Source organism: Drosophila gunungcola, assembly GCF_025200985.1.
Source record: "Drosophila gunungcola strain Sukarami chromosome 2R unlocalized genomic scaffold, Dgunungcola_SK_2 000006F, whole genome shotgun sequence".
NCBI classification, from domain to species: domain Eukaryota; kingdom Metazoa; phylum Arthropoda; class Insecta; order Diptera; family Drosophilidae; genus Drosophila; species Drosophila gunungcola.
The window spans coordinates 4,475,354-4,495,200 of record NW_026453168.1 but is presented as its reverse complement, the minus strand read 5'-3'; the positions used below and the strand labels follow the sequence as shown (position 1 = coordinate 4,495,200).

Here is a 19,847-nt window from a genome sequence, read left to right as displayed (position 1 = left end):
GCTTTTCGGAAAAAATAAAATTCCAGTGTTAAGCAGTGTTTCTTTGAGAAACATTTGAACCCAGTAGTTGCTGGTCACACTGAAAATACAAACGCCGATTTTAATAAAAGATGTTTTTATATACCAATCCCTCCATTTTTTAATCTTTATTGTCAAAACAGGAACGCAAATAAAACCTATTTTAAGAATATTAACAAAATGATTTTGCTCAAAACAAATTTAAAACACCAATCCTTGATCTTCATTCCCTGTTTTAAAAAGTTACAATATTTAAATAACTTTAAACAATAATTTTTAGAAAACATTTTATTTTATTTATCCGTAAATATATTATGCGTAACGCAGAAAGAAGTGAAATATATGTACGTCTTAACTTTATACGCAAAATATCAGCCTTCTTTAAAATTGGCCCATTCTTTTATTACGGACTGTGTTTCTCCAAACAATGTTTTTAGAGTTAACATATGGACCGCAAAACGACTTTGTGTGCAAGAAGCTTCAAGTCATGATTCAAGTGAAAGCAAACCATTTGTGTATATATACGAAAATGTAACTAATAAACAGCATCTATCAAATATTCTGAACTCTCGACCATGTTCGTTTTCAGGAACATGACCCGGTGCAGCTCGTCTATGCTGCAGGTAGGGTCTTTGATCAGAGTGCCGGCCTGTGAGAGAACCAACGTCGAGGGCGCCTTGCTGGCGGGAATGGTTAGGATCTGGCTACTTGTCTTGAAGAGCAGGGGAAAGTGCTCCCGGTTGGAGTGCCACCACTCGAGCACATGAAATCCGTCGTTGTAGGCCATCTGAATGTCCTGATACCCTCTGATTTCCTTGGCAATCTTATCCTCCTGGCTGTCCATGGCAACAAAGTCCGAAAACAGATCAGTCGTCCAGCTCAATATCGCGCTCCCTGACCACCTCGCCCTCGCCTTTGATCAGGACTTGTTCCACCTTTTCTGGATGCTGAGAGGAGCAGTAGCGCTTCATGAACTCCTGGCAGTTGTCGATGGTCTCCTCCCGCTCCTCCTGGCTGAACTGCAGCAGCCTGTTGGTGGGCGGGAACAGGAAGTGGGCCATCATGTGGTACTTGGTGATGCAGGGCAGCACCATCCAGTCGATGTTGTCTATCAAGACCCGCTTCAGAGCCACTTCCATCGAGTGCCTGGATTCCCCGGCGCAGTACTTTCTCAGCCGGTGGATGTGGGGTATGACCAGGTGCAGTGTCGGACTCGTACCGCTCTCCAACGTCTGGCAGCACTTCTCGAAGTGCGCCAGCAGATTGTTGATGGCCACCAGTCCGGCAAATTCACAGCCCTCAATCAGATTTTCATCCTCTTTCGTAATAATGCCCCAGTTGGCCTCCAGTGACTTCAATGTGTGGCAGGTCTCGACCAGACCCGACGAAATGGGCTGGGGCAGCACTCCCAGAATAACCAACTCCTTGGCTTTCTTCAGCACGTTTCTTAGCTCGCTAACGTCGTTGAAAGCTTTCTCCACCACTCTGTCGAGCAGGGAATTGATGCAGAACAAGGTCCTTTTTCCCTCGAATACTGTTTTAACGCAGGCTTGCTCATCGTACACGAAAATGGGGTCATCATCGACTAGATCGCAGTCCAAATCCCTGAGCGTGGCCTCAGTTAACTTGAGGATGTAGGTTTCTGAAATTACATATTTATATATATCATTATATGACTCAAGAAGGGATATTTTATTTTGAAGTTTAAAATACATATATAAAAATATATGTTTTGTATATAAAATTGGTCTTTTCTTTAGAACACTAAAATTCAGTATTAGTTGCCATATCTGGAATAGTTGATTAAGTTAGAGTTCATTTAATTAGCAACTAGTTAATGCAATCTTCGTAAGAATACTCTTATACTGTTTTTAGATGCTACCACTTGGTGTTTTCCCTTGGGGCTTACTTACCTGTGGCGGACGTGTTTCTGGGTACATTGGAGACGCCCAGCAATTGGGTACATTTGCGTCCCTCCCGGACGTAGTGGACGGTGCTGGAGAGGAAGAAGCTGTCGACACTGGAGTTTCTTTCCTCGGCAACGGCTATGCTATAACCGTTTGCCCGGGCGCAGGACATTTCAGAGCGCGCCAGCTTTAGTTTCTCCTCGTACCAGTTCTCGATATTCCAGCCAACGACTCCTGTCTCCGGCAGCAGGTCCTCCACGCAGACATTGCGGCCGTACTCCGAGCCGATGTCCAGTAGAACGGAGACCAGTTTCCGGAGTCCCGTATCCTGGGCGATGTTGAGGGGACGACAGTTGGCCACGCACCACTCCACCACCGCCTGGGTGACCTTATCCGTGGCCCTTTCCCCCGTGCTGGAAGCCTCCGGGTTCTTGTTGGGATCCTGATCCTCTCTTTCTTCGTAGCCGCAACCCAGGGGATCTTCCGCCTGCGGACTGATATCCTTGGCCCTGTAGCACTTGTGGCGCACCATGTTGGAGGTGCATCCGTGGTATTTCAGCAGACTGTTGCATGACCGGCACATCACAATGTTCGGTATGGCGAGTCCACTTTGGTCCTCGATCCTGGCGAAAACATCCCAGACCTTGCTGCGACTGCGCTTGTCGCTGAATCGCAGGACTCCTGCGTGCATTTGGGCCTTGATATAGTCATGGCTATAAGAAGTCCTTGTAACTTTTCCCATTTTTAACAAGCTAACGCTTCGGGTTACAAAGTTTGACTTCATATATGTGTTAATCGATATACTGTTTACACTGTGTTATCGGTATCGCTATTATCAGTAATAATAAGGATTTTAACAATTTTAACAATGCAAAAATAATATTTATTGTTAATAAATTAAACAAAAGGTGGAAAAACTAGTTAAACCTATTTAGACCATTTTGTTAGTTATATCAGAAACTATATTCCGCCACCTTGTAATTTTTCACCCTGCGCTAGCGCGCTTTCCAACACTATTTTGTGCGTGACTGAATTTCGTGAGTTTGTTTGTATTTGTGTGGATTTTATAATTTGGGTTTGTTTTCGTTTTGCAAACCGATTTCCAGCGATTCTTCCGCTCCGCCATAATGCATGTGGAAAAGAAATCGGAACTGCGCAGCCTCCTCAAATCCGGCGACAAGCGGTGTAAACTTGTTGAGCCCCGGAATACGAAAAGCTGCGTCTGGAGGTTTTTCAATCTCGTCCAATGCGACGACCGAATAGAGCCGTACGCCTGCTGCAAAACCTGCGGCGATCTGTTGTCCTACAGCGGGAAAACAGGAACGGGATCTCTTTTGCGCCACCGATGTCTCCACTCCAGCAGCAGTAACGGTAAGTTCGGGATCCGAATCTCACGCACGCCCTTGTAGTTCCACTGCCACGCGTGCTCCGTGCCGTAGAAACCGAGCACGGATCAGTGCCCGCTGCCATCGCGATAAATCCACGGGTCATCGATGTGGACTCCTTTATATTTGGGGCGGGAAAAAACCTAAAACTGGCTACTAGAGAATCTAAAAAGTCGCGCCGGGAAAACAATTAAATCGTACACTGAATTCCCCTCATCCAGTGTTTGCAGAAAAAGCCAAGAAACACGATTTTATTAACATTATTACTAAGAAAAATTATATTTATAAGGTGTAATATCTGAAAGCTTAATTTAACGTATTTTTTTCTAAAAATATTTTCATTGCCCTTTTATTTTTGTTTTTCAACTTCTTTTTGTGTGGTCTTTGTTTTCGCCCCTTTGTTCGGGCGTTGTGCAACACTGGCACGCTGAGTACTTGACAACACTAGCAACAGCAACGCTAATATCGCAAAAAGTAATTTTGTGAAGAAAAATCGGGTTTTACGTAGCAATAACTAAACAAAAGAGAACGATTAAAATGCCCAAGGGACGCGTAAGCAATGTGTGGCAGCACTACGATATTAACGAGGAGTGCGAAAACTTTGCGATATGCCGCTACTGCGGCAACAATATATCGCGTGGTGGCATGGCCAGCAATTTGAAGGGCAACAATACCACTAATTTGTGGACGCATCTGCGCCACAAGCACAGCGACGAGGTCCTGGTCAGTCCGGTGCAGCAGCGCACACCAACTCGGATGATCCCGATCATAAAGAAAGGTAAACTTTATCTCCCTGGAGTTCTCTCTTCTGGCGGGCTATCGACCCCTTGGGTCGGCGGGAAACTATCGGGGACGTCCATCTCTGGATGATATTTGTTGTCAAATCGGCAGCTTTATCAATATGTATCGCAAGGCACATCCACTAAGCCCATTCCCCATCCTTTGCTTGCAGAGAAAACCGTGCGGATAACCAAGGCCAAGACGGTACGGGAGCCACTGCGCGTGGCCAAGCCGAAGATCGATTCCAGTGTCGCCAGCTATCTGGGCGAAGCTGGGGCCCTGCCGCAGAAGTGGGAGGAGTACGAGCAGAACGATGAGATCGGCGAGGACATCAAGGACATCATCTACAGCGAGGATCCCCTGTGCTACAGTCCCATACACGTGATGGACGAGGAGGGCGGCGTAGAGGAGAAGCAGGTCACCGTGCTGAGCCACTCGGGTGCCGGCGGCGGGAGCAGCAGCAGGGCCAATGCAGCAGCGTCTCAGGGGGTCCAGGCCACTGTGGTGGCCTCCACCTCGAGCAACAACTCGGCCAAGCAGCTGAAAAACAACCTGGAGACGTCCATCGACCGACTGACCACCGTCAGCGAGCAGCTCAGCTATATCATCCAGCAGAACCACGAGGAACAGACCAAGGACGACGACTACTACTTCGCTTTGAGCTTGGTGCCCGTCATGCGTCACTTGTCGCTGAATCGCAAACTGTACGTGCGCTCCAAGATCCAGGAGATACTCTTCAAGGAGAGCGAGGAATCGACGCCAGCCAAGGATGAGTAGGCGCCGGCATAACATACATTTACCCAGAGGATTAAGAAAACGAGGATCGGAAACAACAGGGCATCTGCATTGCATGCCGCTGATTAGGTTAAATATCTATACATATGTTATGTATTCAATTAATTTATGCGCTTTCTAACAAGTGCAAAGACTTTGATTATTCAATTTTTATTCATTCTTTACTTTTACCCAAATGCAAAACCGAAATAAAGCTGTACAACATAGTAAGAAAAATGCGATTCCATCGTGTATGACGTTTATTTTAAATAAATTTTATTTAAATAACTTGTTAAGATTTACAAAACAGAGAGCGTTGCTAGATTGTTATTATAAATTATTGTATTGTAATTTACAAATCGTTTTTGCGGCTAAGTTTTGCTGTCTATGCGATTCTTATAGATATGCTTCACTATCGTATCGATTGAGCTCCTCAGTCGCGAAGCTAACCGTTTTCATTTGTTTTCTTGAAGATCTAGGAGTGCAAGCATACATTATCATACAATACGAATACAAATTACAGTAAAACTCCTACAAATCGAGCAATAAACAATAAACTTAACCCTAAATATAGTATATGCACCCCCAGATATCGTTTGCGGGTGTGTATGCTTAGCTTAGATTCTAGTCAACAAATCGGTAGTTTATCAAACACTCTGACTTGAATAGCGAAATGTATGTATATCTTATGATGATTTGGTGTTGATAGAGAGTGGCTCGCTCAAAATGAATTTCGAATTGTGGATATGATGGGAATTATACAAATATGTTCGAGTATGTGATGAGTGTGGGCTCGCGTGATATGGATATTAGGACTAAGTGCACGATATATTTGCCAAAAGTTTGGTATAAATTTGTTGTAGTATTACGCTTAGATATGCTGCAAATGTGGCTTGTATATCTATGTAGGTATATAACATTTTGATTTCGGTTTTCTCAATTGGCAGAGGGTATTTCCCATACTTTTGTTTTTTCGTTTTTTTTTTTCGTTATTAATCCAAGAAAGTGTCGTATACAAGCATTTAGTTATGTCCAAAAGTTCGTTCAAATTGTATCTGTTTTGGTATATCTTGATTCGTATTAGTATTGATCAATCATCATGGGTATATAAATTGGTATAATTTCCTCTATTCACAGTTCCGATTATAAGTAAGTTGTATTTATTTGGGTATAAATATTTACAAAATGTGTTTAATCAAGCTATTTTAGAATTATATTTGCCCGTTCCAAACTCTATGGCTCAAGAGAGCCCCTTGCATGATATGCCTACCCTTTTCATATGTTTTCCATTACTTTGATATGGTATTCTATGCGTATTTGTGTAAATCTATTACCGAGGCGTAATCAAAAATAAATTAAAAACGGGATACAATCAAAAAAATGTACAACTATATCAATAGATTTTCGAATTTTGGAACCATTTTCTTTTGTTTATTGCACTTTCGAGCTTCTTCTTGTGATTGGCGTGGTATCTGGGCGACTCCGGGGAGGGGAGGGGATTTGGGGCCTGCCAATAGCCTCATTTAGTAGTAATATTATTTGGTTGACGTCACCAGTTGGGTGCTATAGCCCTGTGTATTGCAGGTGGGCAGGGCGAAGGGATTGAAACTCAGGCTGCTGACCCCTGGAAATATATGCAAATGGAAATGATTGGGGTTAGTGGGGATATATTTAACTTATATGAAGAAAATTTAGGGCATACTCGCAAAAAATCTCGAGTTATAAACACAACTCTACAAAAATAATCAGCTTTTGGGGACTTTTTTTTGGCTTTACTATCTTAGTGATAATGGAAATCATAAATACCGTTAATCGTGTGTTGTCTGTGGTGTTTGTTGATGGTGGAAGTGTGTTTTGAATGCTCAGATTTGCTTTTACACACCCACCCTCCAGACACCCACCCACTCGCCATTTTGTGGGCGTCCTTGCAGATTGATGGATGGTGTTTGGCCGTGTGTGTGTTTGTGGGTGGTGGTGGGTGGGTGGCATGGTTTGGTGTGGTATGGTTGTCGGGCGTGAAGCATTTAATTTCAACAAAATGTCGTTACTCTGCCCCAAAGTCCGGCTCATCCAAGGTCCTCCTTCGGCTGAAATGGCACTGGCCGTCCGGGAAACGCTTAAACGGCCGCCGCCGTGGCTGCTGACACGGCCGGATTGTGCCACGGCTGGTGGGGATGTGGGTAGTGGTGGTGCGGGTGGGCCGTAGCCGCGTGGTGGTGCTGCACGAACGCCTGATGCCACGTCGACGACACGGCGGACACTGTTGGAATTAATGGCGAAAATGCACTTTGCTGAGCATACTTTGTTCACTTTGTTTGGGTGGGGAAAATGGGGAAAATGGGGAAAATTCGGGATATGGCCAAGAGGGTTTATGCAGTTTATGTGAGGCGGTATTCATGTGAGAGTCATTCAAACTGAAGCTCAAATCAACTAAAGATTGTAATAGAAATTAAGGTCGCTTAAGACAGGGATTTGGTGGGGTAGACATTTTTTCCCAATCAGTAAATGATGGGAAACATGAGATTACAGAATGCTTCTGAGCTGAGTTTTATAAGATCCTATTGATGGTTAATTATATTTCAAAATTTCTCAGCAATGCTAACTTTAACTCTCCTTAAAATGTCTTCTTTTTCTCGTTCTATAATTTGTTAATAAGAGAAAAAAGTAACGCTTTTACATATAAAACAAATTTACAATACAACCAATTATATTTAAAAATAATTTTTTTAAATGGTAACAAAAAAAAAAGGGTTTTAGAAAAAAAAAATTTACAACACAATCAATATATATTAAGTTTTTTTTTAAATGAATAAATATAAAAAATTAGTAAATGACACAATTAAAAAGTTCATTTAAAATTGATAAAAATAACTGACAGATTTGGAATTCTAAGTGAATGAGTTACGAAGCCTGAGTTACTGGCTTTGTAACTCATTCACTTAGAATTCTCAGTAAACAAAATTCTTTTACCTATCATTAGAACTTATTGGAATTCTACGAACATAAATGTTATTTAGTTATCTATTATTTATTTATTTTTATGTATTTTTTCACTTTCCTTTATCTTTCACAATAAGAGATGTGCCCCCATAGAAGTATCGAATGGAGGACGGTGAGACGACCAATTAGATGGGTTTCCCTACACCAAAGTGAGAGCGCTTGGGAGCAGGGTACTTACTTGACGTGGAGTTGAAGACGCTGCCGGGCGAGGAGGAGAGTGTGCCCATGTTGGGGGCGGGTGCATAGCCATTGGCCGTGGCCGCCACGGCAGCACTGGCCGCCGTGGCTCCGTAGGATCCGCCCGAGCTGTGCGGCGTGGAGGCGCTGCTGCAGTAGCCGCCCCGCGGACTTACGCTACTGGACTGGGCCCGCTGGTAGTCGTCCTCGGTCCACTGGCCAGAGCCATCCTGCACGCTGACCGCCAGCTGGCCGGCATAGGAGTTGAAGCCCGTCGAGCCGCCCGGGGATCTGCTGCAACACGGGTTGGGTATTAGACTCCAGCTACAGAATTACGATTTAAGCAGGCGCTCTTACCTGGGCATGGAGTAGAGGGCCTCGACGAGATCGGCTGCCCGCTTGAGGATTATCTCCTTTTGCAGCTTCTCCGGATCGCCGGGATGCCGGGGAATGAGCTTCTGCAGGCGCTGGAAGCCGTAGTCGATTGTGGGTTCGTTGAGAGCTGCTTGAAGCGGTAATCAAAAGGTTAGACATGGAGTGTGCGATGAAGGGAGGGCGGTACTGCGACCACTTACAGACATAGACGAAGCGACCGGGTGATCCCTTGCAGAACTGTTTGCTCTTGTAGGATAGCGTCACCTCCACCACGCCGGGAATGTGCCGGGGCGGGGTCTGTACCCGGATCGCGTGCGAGGTGATCAGCTCGCTCCAGACCAGCATCGTTCCGAACACCACCTGCAGGCCGTCGAAGAAGTTGTCGCCCACGATGATCACGGTGGCGCCTCCGGTGGTCCAGCCTTCGCTGGGCGAGATCGCCTTGATGCAGGGCGTGGCCACTGGCAGCGGTGGATAGAGACCTGCAAAGGGCATCCCAAAAAATTATGAGTTAGTTGCGTATATCTCACAGATGCGACGATCGCTTGCGGATTTGCCAATTGCTACGAATACGAAACGAAAAAAGCTTGAGGGGATTTTCAGGGATTCAGGGGAGCTAAGTAAAACGAAAAAATTGGTCGAAATAATTGGAATTTTGCTACGGACCATCGTAGGTACTGTCGGGCGCTAGGGGGTGACCGGAAATGGACAGGGATGTGTTGCCTGTACCTTCCGTGGTGTCCAGCCGCTTGGCCCTCCGTCCGTGCTTCGAGTTGTTGTGCACGAACATGTTGTCGGAGATGGCCAGAAGTGGTCCATCCACGGCCACCTGCGTGGAGATTACCACCTGGTATTTGGAAAGGACGAAACACTCTATTAGCATCGATCGATGGAGCTGTGGTGGAGGCGCTAACTCACCTGAAATCGGCGCATGTCCCGCGGATTGCCGGCGTTTTTCAGACAGTTTTGATTGCACTTCAAGAAGAACTTGAGAAAGAAGCTGTAATGTGAAAAAAAGAATTTAGTTAATCAGTCGAATTAAAATTACATTTAAGTAAATTTTTAAACGTGTATTAAAAAACCTTTTGAGAAATACTTTTTATTAAAAGCTTTTATTTTGTTCTTTTGAATACTTAAGTAATAATTTAATAAGAATATTTTAAAATGCATATATTTGCATATTTAAAAGAGCGCTTATTAAGTATTGTTTGATTTTTTTTCCTGAAAAATCTTTGCAAGGTATTGGAAAAATTCGAGATATGTGGGCCTTAATAATGTATTTAGAAAACTTATTTTCTTTCAATTCATTAACATTTTTGGAAAATTTGGTTTATGTTATTTCTTGTTATGGTCAATTCAGTATATAGTTCTGAGATACTTTATAAAATGCATGTACTATGAGATACTATATGATATGCATATAATATGAGCTACTTATTAATATGAAGAAATGAGGTACTAGATAATATGCATATATTAAGATATAATTTAAAATGTGCATATACTATGACATATACTTATAATATGCATATAGCATTTATACTTTCAAACGCCAATGTAAGGATTTAGTCACCTCTACACATATCACTATTACATTTAACAAGGTCTTAATTTATAGAGAAAATGTTTATCAGGTTCCCTGCTTGAAAAAGGAGAGCATGTTAAACCATAAATGGTATTGAAATCGTTTTTCCCTTTGTGCAGGCAATTATCAATCGGTTGTGGATTTATGCCAGCTTCAATTAAGAGTCTTAACGATGCTCCACTCGTCGTGGAAGGCGACTTTACGAGCCGCTAATGACGGGTTGCGCCTTTTTGCTGCCACTTGTGCGCCTGCGTTTGTTGCCCACTGTTGTTTTGGCCTTTTCTGGGCAGATGTTTGGCCCGGGGCGGTAGTGAGTAGTGCCCTTGCGATAAGTGGGGTGACAGCCGGCGAATGTCCTGCGGCCAGGATGCGAGCCTGTTAGCCTGTTAGCCTGTTAGCCCGTTAGCTCAATCCAAAACTGGAAACTGACACCACCCGGGTGCGGTGCATTTAAATGCCGAAATACTTTTATGCATCCGCCGGCGACATGATACGGCCCTATCAAAATCCCGCCTTTGCCTCCCCCTTTTTATTTGCAGAAATAATATTTTCCTTTCCGATCAGCGGGGGGTGGGAGGGCTTGAGCGGCATTGTGCCGGGCCAATTTTCATCATATTTTTTTATGTTGTCTCTCAATCGACAAATTGGACAAATTAGCAGGGAGCTGGAGGGTTGATCTCTGGCCAGCGGGTGGCATCTGCATATGTCCTTGTCCGATGGGAGTGTCGCAAATTTGTTTATACTTCTGACACTTTTCGGAGTTTCTCGCACTTTGAAGGGGTGACATGAGTGGCGAGTGTTACTCATTTCCCGTAGTGTAGTCCATAAATCATTACTTAGGCGATAAGAAACTGACATTCGAGATATGCCGAAAAGCCAGAATTTCAATTAAAACTGATAAAAGGCAATGCCCCATTTCTCCATTAAGCCCAACTTTATATAATTTTCACAGAGCATATACAAATATATATTTAGCTTAATGTGTGATTTTTTATTTAGCTGCGTTGCGCTTATCAAAAACGATTGGGAACTTGTTGGACTTCGCCATGGAAAAACAGATGTGAGTGGATGGATGTTATCCATTACGGGAAAAAAAAAGAACATCGGAGCGGGCTCATCATCATTAACACACAGGCTATTGCTGTGTGCCATTCCCCCGAGAGTCGAGAGCCGTGTATCTGTCAGATACAATATCGAATTACAGTGCCGGCAAACGAACGTGGAAACTCACAGATGCAACTGCAGTCAGAAATTTGAAATTTGAATACGTATCGAGTGGCGGAGGAGAGGATCCTTAAGGGTCCCCATTTCACTTGCTCGCGATGACTTCATCCCTGAGACACCAGAGCCATCATCACTTCGCGGCCAGGACCAGCCTGCATTTTTATGGCCAGCTAATTGACTTTCTCGGAAGCATCCTGCCCCTCGCCTGCTTGCTTGAATTACAATGTTTTCAAAATATCCTGACAGGACACATAAATTCACAGGGCACCCCCCCTCGCCATTTGCATATGTCTTCGTCGTGCTATTGCAGTTGGGGAAATCTAGCCGAAAATGTGATTCCTGACCAATTCAAGGATTATTCCGCCAAAGAACCAACCACCCACTTTGTGGCAATTAAAAATTCCAGTCGCGTCCTGTCAATAAATCAAAGTGTCTCCCATCTTGGCTCCCATCCCGGTTTTCCGTTAACAAAGTTAGCTCTTTCGGCCTCTTCTTTGGCCTTTTGTTTTGCCAGCAACGCGAAATTTTCATTTAATGAAAAGCTACGCATCATCAAATGTTCGCACATGACATCGGGGCACCTCCAAGGAAGCCCAACGTTCGATGGGCTTGGGCTCCATTGGCAACTGGGGCACGTAGCGCCAACGAAGTGCATAATTGGTCATTCATATTTGGGCGAGGGGGTCGCAACTTGGTGGTGTCCTTCGACTGGGCGGAGATTCTTTTTTTTATCCAAGCGGAAAGTCCTTAAATTTTGGTTGTCAATGACATCGAACAGTAGAAAAAGAAATTTCCCCAGATGGCCTTTGGGAGTATTGTTTTTGTTTTTTTGGATAGAACTCAAGGAGTTTAATTAGCAAGTTTAATTTTCAAACGAAAAGAACTAACTTGAAATTGGGAAAATAGCTTCAAACTTTTTTGTTCAAAGGAATGCCGATTTATAATATATGATTAAAACTAACTTAGATAATACATATGTCAAACAAATCATATACCACGATTTAAGGTCCATGTATTAACAATATTTTTGAAAATGTTAAATAAATTTAATTAAAGCAAACTTTCAACATATCAGTAATTTGTTTATTTTAGAGACAAATATCTTAATTTAACAATTTTGTTGTATAGATTCTCAAACATCTAAACATTTCCCATCTTTCAACGTAGCCAAACCTGATTAAAACGCTCCCATAACTTTTAACCCTAACTTCGGGCCTTATCCCGCGCATCTGAGGCACAGAAAATTGAAATAAATTCCCAGTATCTTTATCGAAAAAGTGAAAGTTATTCCTGTTTATGGTTTTTTGGGTGGAGCCGGGCGATTAACTGTAAATTTGCGAAGCAGCAACTGTGCGAATAACAAATTGTGGCATTATCTTTGCATCGCCAAACAGCACACAAATTTAATGATGAATTTCAAAAGGACATAAATCGCTTTGCCAGGCTCTTTTGCCAGTCACCCAACCACCCAGCCACTCCAGTCACCCAGAATTTTCCGCTGATATTATCTGGCAATGGCGTGAACAGGCCGTGAGGAGCCGAGAGCGCTTTTGGCGCACGCCAAAACATCCCAAAATATCTCCAAGCAGAAGGAGCTCAGGTGAGGCGGTGAGTGGGAGTGTCGGCCGTGGGGCAGGCAACTTGTCTCTAATTTTTCACTAACGATAATATTCAAAATTTTCAACTTTATTGTCGCATAAACCCAATGACTATGGGGCAATGACAACGAATGCCGTGAACTCATGAAGTGGTGGGAGGCTCGAAAATAATGCGAAAACTTACTTTCGCGCCATTTCTATGCCTTTTGGCATTTCGCTCCACCCAAAATACAAACACAATACAATGCGAAGGAGAAACGGCACGAAAAACATGGCCGTCGACAAGGATGAAGTCACCATTTTGGCTTCTATTGTTGCTCGGGCTTTATTTATTTATGCTCTTTCTCGGCTTAACGCTGCACGCTTGGCAGCCCAACGGCCCAACGGCCCAACATCCCAAGGATACGAAATGCCTTCTTATCCAGCGAACAAACCCCTGCCACACAACTGAAGTTCATGGCTTTTTTTCCAACATCTTCCTTTGGGCTCCTTTGTATTGCAATAGACTTTCGCAGGGGGTGAAGTCGTTTATCCTTTCTGGCCGGAAGAGAACTTGTTGAAAACACTTTCACTTGGTGCGTGGATGGGCTTTCTCTCGCCAAAAATATAGAGAGCGAAAGTGAGTGGAAGATACTTTGAGTGGATCTTAGGGCAAACGAGTGAGCTTTTTACAGCCCGAGTTCATTCCAATTCGCGTTTGTTTTGTGTTTTTGTATACATATACCAAAATACACTCTATGCGAATATATTTTTGGGGTTGCTTTGGGACCGAAAGTCATGCCGCTGGGACCGGGGAAATACCTTCCGAATGGGGGAAGCTGGCAGCTTGTTGTTCTTGGGATTTCTTCGTCTCTAAACTGATTATTTTTGTACACACACGCACATCGAGGTTAGATATCAGACAACGATAAAAGTAGCTGGCATCAGACGCAGATAGAATGGCCGCAAAAAGATACAAATGTATCTGAGACGACGACGACGCGAGTGTGGTGTATGTGTGCGTGTGCGACCTTATCCCTTGCTCTCCGATGAACCATCAAATTATCGACCTCATTGAAATGCCCGAATTATGCCAACTATTTCCGCATATGTGTGTGCCCGAGTGTGTTGACTGTCAGTTAACGCTTTTAATACCATTAATTATGCAGCAAGGGTAAATGGCCGAGGAAATGGCTAACAGAATCGCACAGACAAACACAAACTAATAGATGAGTTCATCCCAAGATGATGAGACGAGACAAAGACAATGTGGATATAGTTCGTATCTGTGCATTTTAAATCCATATGATGCCGGTGTCATGAGGGCTATTTTAATTATGCACATTAGACGGGTTATGCCTAATTCATTGGGTTAACCTCAGGGAATGGATTTAGCTATGCAAAGGGTTAATTGAGTTATCAACGTGTGGATGAAATGTGGATTTATCTAAGGGACAGCCAGTGATAGTTTACAAAAAAATACAATAACTATTAATTCTTAAAAAAAAAACAAATAAATTTATATTTAAAGACTCCGAACAATTTCATTGTAACCATTTTCTACTTCGCTTCGAATTTAAACACACCTATTTATGATTTAATAAACTGCATTTCCCAAGAGCAAACCTAAATTCCTGCCTGCCAAAAATGCGAGTGCCAATTTAAAGTGGGTAAAAGTGCAAAGCGCCAGAAATTTGCATTAATAATTCAATTTCAATAGACAGTCTACTACAAATATGCAAATGTGCCGCTTCCAGAGTTCTTTGAAATGCAAAAATTCAATTCAAAATCTCTCGTTTCAGTTTTGCCACACCTCCGAATCCATTGATTTACGAGGTGCAAATCAAGTGCACTTCGTACACCTCAAATTCAAACTCAAACTCAATTGTTTCCACTTCAAAGATAATCGCCAGAGTCTATGAAAATTATATCTGAAATGGATGAGTCTATGGTTGTTTTTTTTTTTGTATTTTTTTTGGGGAGAAATGGCTGCGATAAAAAGGCAGAAATATGCGTTGCTCCTCATATCTTTATCGATAATTAACTGTTATGGTCTCCCATTCTACGGCTGTCTGCCCGGAATGTCTGCCCAATATTTCATGGGCGGACTGTCGATTGCTGACCGCAAATGCCGTCAAAATCGTCTCTTTTTTCACATTTTGTGTTTGCCTCGCTTTGAATATTTGAGCAGGCCAGCCAACTGGCAGCAAGGACTTTCTGTTTCCCCCTCAATAGCTGTCTACATGCCCGTTCCGCAGGACACGACATCCAGCCCGGCCAGGTGGCTGGAATGCATTTAGAAAATTAAAAACTGTAGCCAACAACTAGCAGCAGTTTTGTCATCATTTTTAGCGCGAGTGCGATTATCAAGGCATGCAATGAATGGCCCAAAACATTGGCTCACCTCACGCAGCACAGTCGAGGATGAGAAAATGGGGTTGCTAAGAATGATGGTTAAGAGAGAATGATGTTTGACAGTATACAATTTGTTTTGGATATAGTGATTACTTCTGGTGTAGCTAAGTTTACACATTTTTTTTATGATTTAAATAACTTCGAACTTGAATTAATATTATATTAAGTATTTTTATTATTTAAGTTAATGCTTTATATTTGCTCAATGATTGCACAATGTGTATCGGTATATAGTTAATTCTTTTAATTTGTAAAGTTATAAAATGATTTAATTTAATTTGAACTTTAATTAATATTACATTAGACATTTTACAGTATTATTTTCTAATGTTATTTAAATTAATGTTCTATATTTACTTAACGATTGCACAAGGTGAATCGGTATATATTTAATTCTGTTAATTTTTAAAGTAACAACATGGTTCCCTGCTGTTGACCGCGTCTGTTCAACTCTTCGCCCCGTGTTTTTGCATATTGGACACCACAAAATGTCAATTCTATTTGTTGCTGGCCAAAAGGGGCGGGGCATTTCGAGGGTAGTTGGCCGGGAGTTGGCACTTAGTTTATTTGGCGCTGCGGTGGATAAAACGCTGGCAAATATAGAAAATTGAAATAAAGCGAAGAAAACGCCAATGACGTAGATAAATGCAAGAGTGGCAAATTTTCGATTGCTTCGCCTGAGAGCTTTTCCACCCACACTCAACGTTTTGTTTCCTCAGTTCATTTTGGATTTCAGTTTTTGTTACAACGCTTTTTGTTTAGGGGTTTTGAGGGGTTGTGATGGTGGTGGACACTCTTTTTTGATTGCTCCACAATTTACTCAAATTAAAAAGTCGAACGCGCTTCGCTTGTCACGCGATAACGTTTTTAATGACCGCCGCCGATAACGATGCCAATTGCATGGCTGTCAGTATAATTCACGTCATTACGCATATGCCAGATGTGAATCGAAAAATGATATCCAACAAATGGAGCACAAAGCGAAATACACGAAATAAATCAAATAAAAACCACTCAAGATCGGTGGAAATGTGTGACAAAAACGTGGAACATGTCGCAGAACCAACAACACGAATACCTCACCAACAACCAGGACAACAACGAGAACAGCAACAGCAACAGCAACAACAAGAACAACGACCACCGCCGAAGTGAGCTTTAAATTCACTTAATTATGGAACACACACGAAGTGCATGCCAACAAACTGGGAAAAAGGCAGGGACAAAATGCGTGGCAATCGATCCGGAGACAATGCTAGTGTCCCGAGTCCCGAGTCCAGTGTCCAATGTCCAGTGTCCAGTGTCCTCGCAAATCATAAATAAAAAAGACTCCAGAAAGAGAGAGCACGACTTTAACCGCGACTGAGACTGCGACTAAGCCCTCATCACCTGCCCCAGGTAATTGCAAATCCCACCGATCTATTCCACAGTGGAACCAAGCATTCAAATTTCAAAGAAAAAATATGACACACTTGTAAAATTATCTACCTACAAAGCTAAATAAGGCAATAAGAAGTCTTTAGCCTATAAGAAAATACGAAACTAAACTATAGCTTATTTACAGATATAAGAAAGATCCCTAGAATAGAAAATGATCATATTATCAATATTTATAACCCTAACAAAATGAATTAGGTCTTTTTGTGTAGTACCTTATTATTTGTATTTTTTAATAATAAATACTTTATTCTGCTGTTCTATCTATTATCAGTAAAATACTTTTATATTTGTGCTGGGTAAATGCATACATTTTTTTTGTTTTAGCTAGCCTTTAACCCACTGTGCCCCAGCTCATTGTGTGCACAATTTCGGCATCTCCAAAGCCTCCTCTTGTGGCCAACTGCAGCTCGGTTGCATGAATAACAGAAATTCATCAATAAAACATGTGCAGATCGCCGGCGAATGTGGCTAGTGACCAGTGACCAGTGGATAGTGGCTACTGGCCACTGGCCACTGGCCACTGGCTGTTGCAGCTCTCACGGCACACGTCCGAACGTCAGTAGCTGGCCAAAAGAGAGAGATACCTGGTGGCTGGCTGCTCTGGGCCCAAACTGGTGTTGTTGTGCTGTTGCTGTTGTCATATCGTATCAGTTTTTGGCTTTCGTCAGCCACTTGGAAATGCAAGTCGGTACGGTGGTGGTGCGGCGGTGGTGTCCCCTGGAACCCTGCATCCCCGATTCGGAATTTTCAATCAGTTCCAATTGTTGCGCGCCGCTGACAAAGTTTCGCCGGATCGGATCGAATCGAATCGGATCGTCGAGGGGTTATGGAAAGGGGCATATATAGTATGTTGTTGGGCCTGCTGAGTGGCAAAATGCGTTGGACCCCCGGGCAAGTTAGCGCTTTAGCTGCTCAACTCTCCTCCTCTGGCACGGCGAAATTTAGTTGCGAACAGATAGATTATCCCGGGGTCTTTGTCTTCCCGCCGGCGGCATGATCTACTGGCATATCAATGAGCGGTCGGCGCAAAGGGGGCGGACTGGGGCTGTATGGGCCGTTGGCCACCGACTGATCCATGCCGCCTTTTAAGCTGATTGGAGATGGAAGCTCGTTGCTGGTAGCTGGTAGCTTGTGGCTGGAAGCCGGGAGTGTTTTCAGCTGGTGATTGATATGCGCCCGAGTCGCAGCAATGGAATGCAATGCCGACAAAAGTTACAGCCCGCCTGACAAATGCGACATGTGCAGGGAGCTGGCGGGGATCACAGGTGTGAGCGTGTCACGATAGCTCAATAGAGTTTATGTTGGGATAGCCATTTAAAGGTATCCCTAAAGTCAAGGTCGGTAAGGAATTTTATCAAGATAAAATTTAATAAGTTCTGTTGCTTGTCAATTTTTGGAATTTTTTACAAAATAGATATTTTTATTTATTACAGTTGATAAGGACACTTTGTGCATTCATTTGTTTTATTTACTTAAAATAATTTCTTCGAAAAGGTTACGTTTTTTTTAAATCGATCTAATAGTCTCATAACTTAAGAGTTTAATCATTGAATAGAAGTTTCTGTTAAGTTTGATAATTAACAATATTATGTAGATATTGAAGTATTAAACATTTTTTAATAAATTTAAAACATTTGTAGTGTTTTGGAGTAAATATGTTTTTAGCTATTACGAACTGTTTTTGGTCAAGGCCTATTTTATAGAGCACTAAAGTTCTCGAATCTTAGTAAATTCAGTCAATAGATTTGCAGAAAGAACGACTAAGTAGTATGTGTTTTTAAACAAAACAACAATAAAAACTGTATATTTCTATGATGGCCGAAATATTTATTGCCAACTTGAAAACCAAAAATTTTTCAAAACATTTTTTCTTTCACGCCACCATCTCTAGACAGGATTAACCAATTCAATGTGTGAGCTTGAGGCTTGCCGGTCCGGCTAACAAGGCAAATAAATAGAGGAGAAATGAATTAATAATCGTAAATATCAAGCGCAAAGTGTCGCGCCCGGGCACGTGGGGCAGAAAAAGAGATGCCACCGATCTGGGGACCAGGAGTGGTAGTATCATCAGCTGGAGATCGCCAAAGTGTAACTGTTATTCCAACGGATGACATTCTGGAGCAACAGCACGCAGAGCAATTTTAACAAGATCATAAATGTGCAGCGGGCGATCTGTGATCTCGCCGAGATCGTGTTTTTTGTCAACATCTACGACGAATCTGCTGCGAATCAGTGGCTGTGTGGCAAGAACTGGCTTCGTTTTTTTTTTTTTTTGCCACTTCAGCCTCGATTTGCCCCGGCCATTTCCTAATTTGCAAGCTGAGGCGGGGGAGCCAGAAGGGGCAATCAATTAAATTTAATTATGACACCAATTATGGCCTGATTGTGAGTCGGACTGCCTGCCTGCCTGCCTGCCTGCCTGCCTTTCTGCCTTCCAACCGGTCGCAGACACTTTGGCTGCCCACTTTAATAATAGAATCATTAAGCCGAGCAAAAGGAGATCTCGGTTCGCGGAACACCTTTGTGGGCAGTCCTACAAATGGCCATTGCAGCTGGAGTTGGAATCGGAATCGGAATGGAGATGGAGATGGAAATGGAGTCCACATAGGCAAATACTTGGGGGACACCCTTCGAGGGAGGTCCGCGATCTGGTTTACGGGGAATCACACAGAGCGCTGATTATCATCTGCATAAGGTGTGCCTCAATTTAATGGGGCCTGGGGACTACAAAATTGCTTAACAACTCAATGAGTTTGGCGGCAATGGAAGCTCCAGATGCCCAAAAAAGGTTTGCTTAAAATGCTTGAGTCGTTGGAGGTGGATTCTAGAGAGTACTAAAGTAAATTTTTGTATAATTGCACTATATTTATAAGCATTCTACTTAGAAAAGTAAAAAAAAACTATATGTATTTGAAATATGTATATAATTATAATTTTGTACTCAGAAATAACTTTAATATTTAAATCATTCTCAAAGTACAAGTACTTTACGATAACTTAATATGTGATTTAAATGCACTTCTTTGTTTAAAAAATTCTTTTATTAAAAGTACTAACGACAGAAACGTTTAGCAAAATATTTTTTTTAATATTGTACCCAAAAATTAAGATTTTTACAATACATAAAGGATTTTTTTTCACCTATTTGTTTTCTCTTCCTAACAATTTCCCGAAATCGTTACCCGCATGT

General features: G+C 42.5%; 2 protein-coding genes across 4 annotated transcripts in view; one reads left to right on the top strand and one right to left on the bottom strand.

The window, feature by feature from the left end:
• Positions 1-3,016: 3,016 nt before the first annotated feature.
• Positions 3,017-5,101, top strand: LOC128254625 (uncharacterized). Of its 2 annotated transcripts, none has more exons than XM_052983802.1 (2): positions 3,017-3,296; positions 4,263-5,101. In XM_052983802.1, exons 1-2 carry the CDS (start codon positions 3,053-3,055, stop codon positions 4,865-4,867), a joined length of 849 nt encoding a protein of 282 aa, XP_052839762.1. In that variant the 5' UTR covers positions 3,017-3,052; the 3' UTR covers positions 4,868-5,101. The 2 variants fall into 2 exon arrangements, with proteins under 2 accessions (XP_052839762.1, XP_052839763.1); XM_052983803.1 differs by lacking the exon at positions 3,017-3,296 and adding an exon at positions 3,336-4,088.
• Positions 5,102-5,111: 10 nt separating this feature from the next.
• Positions 5,112-19,847, bottom strand: part of LOC128254626 (transcription factor collier) — a 29,449-nt gene continuing 14,713 nt past the window's right edge. Inside the window, exons 6-11 of one of the 2 annotated variants that reach the window (XM_052983805.1) lie at positions 9,335-9,416; positions 9,083-9,263; positions 8,617-8,898; positions 8,399-8,543; positions 8,043-8,332; positions 5,112-6,488 (exon numbers count right to left, since the gene is read on the bottom strand). In XM_052983805.1, the coding sequence (XP_052839765.1) occupies positions 6,400-6,488; positions 8,043-8,332; positions 8,399-8,543; positions 8,617-8,898; positions 9,083-9,263; positions 9,335-9,416 (1,069 nt within the window). In that variant the 3' untranslated portion in view covers positions 5,112-6,399. Of the gene's footprint in view, positions 6,489-8,042; positions 8,333-8,398; positions 8,547-8,616; positions 8,899-9,082; positions 9,264-9,334; positions 9,417-19,847 lie in introns of both variants that reach the window. The other variant, XM_052983804.1, reaches the window with a different exon arrangement.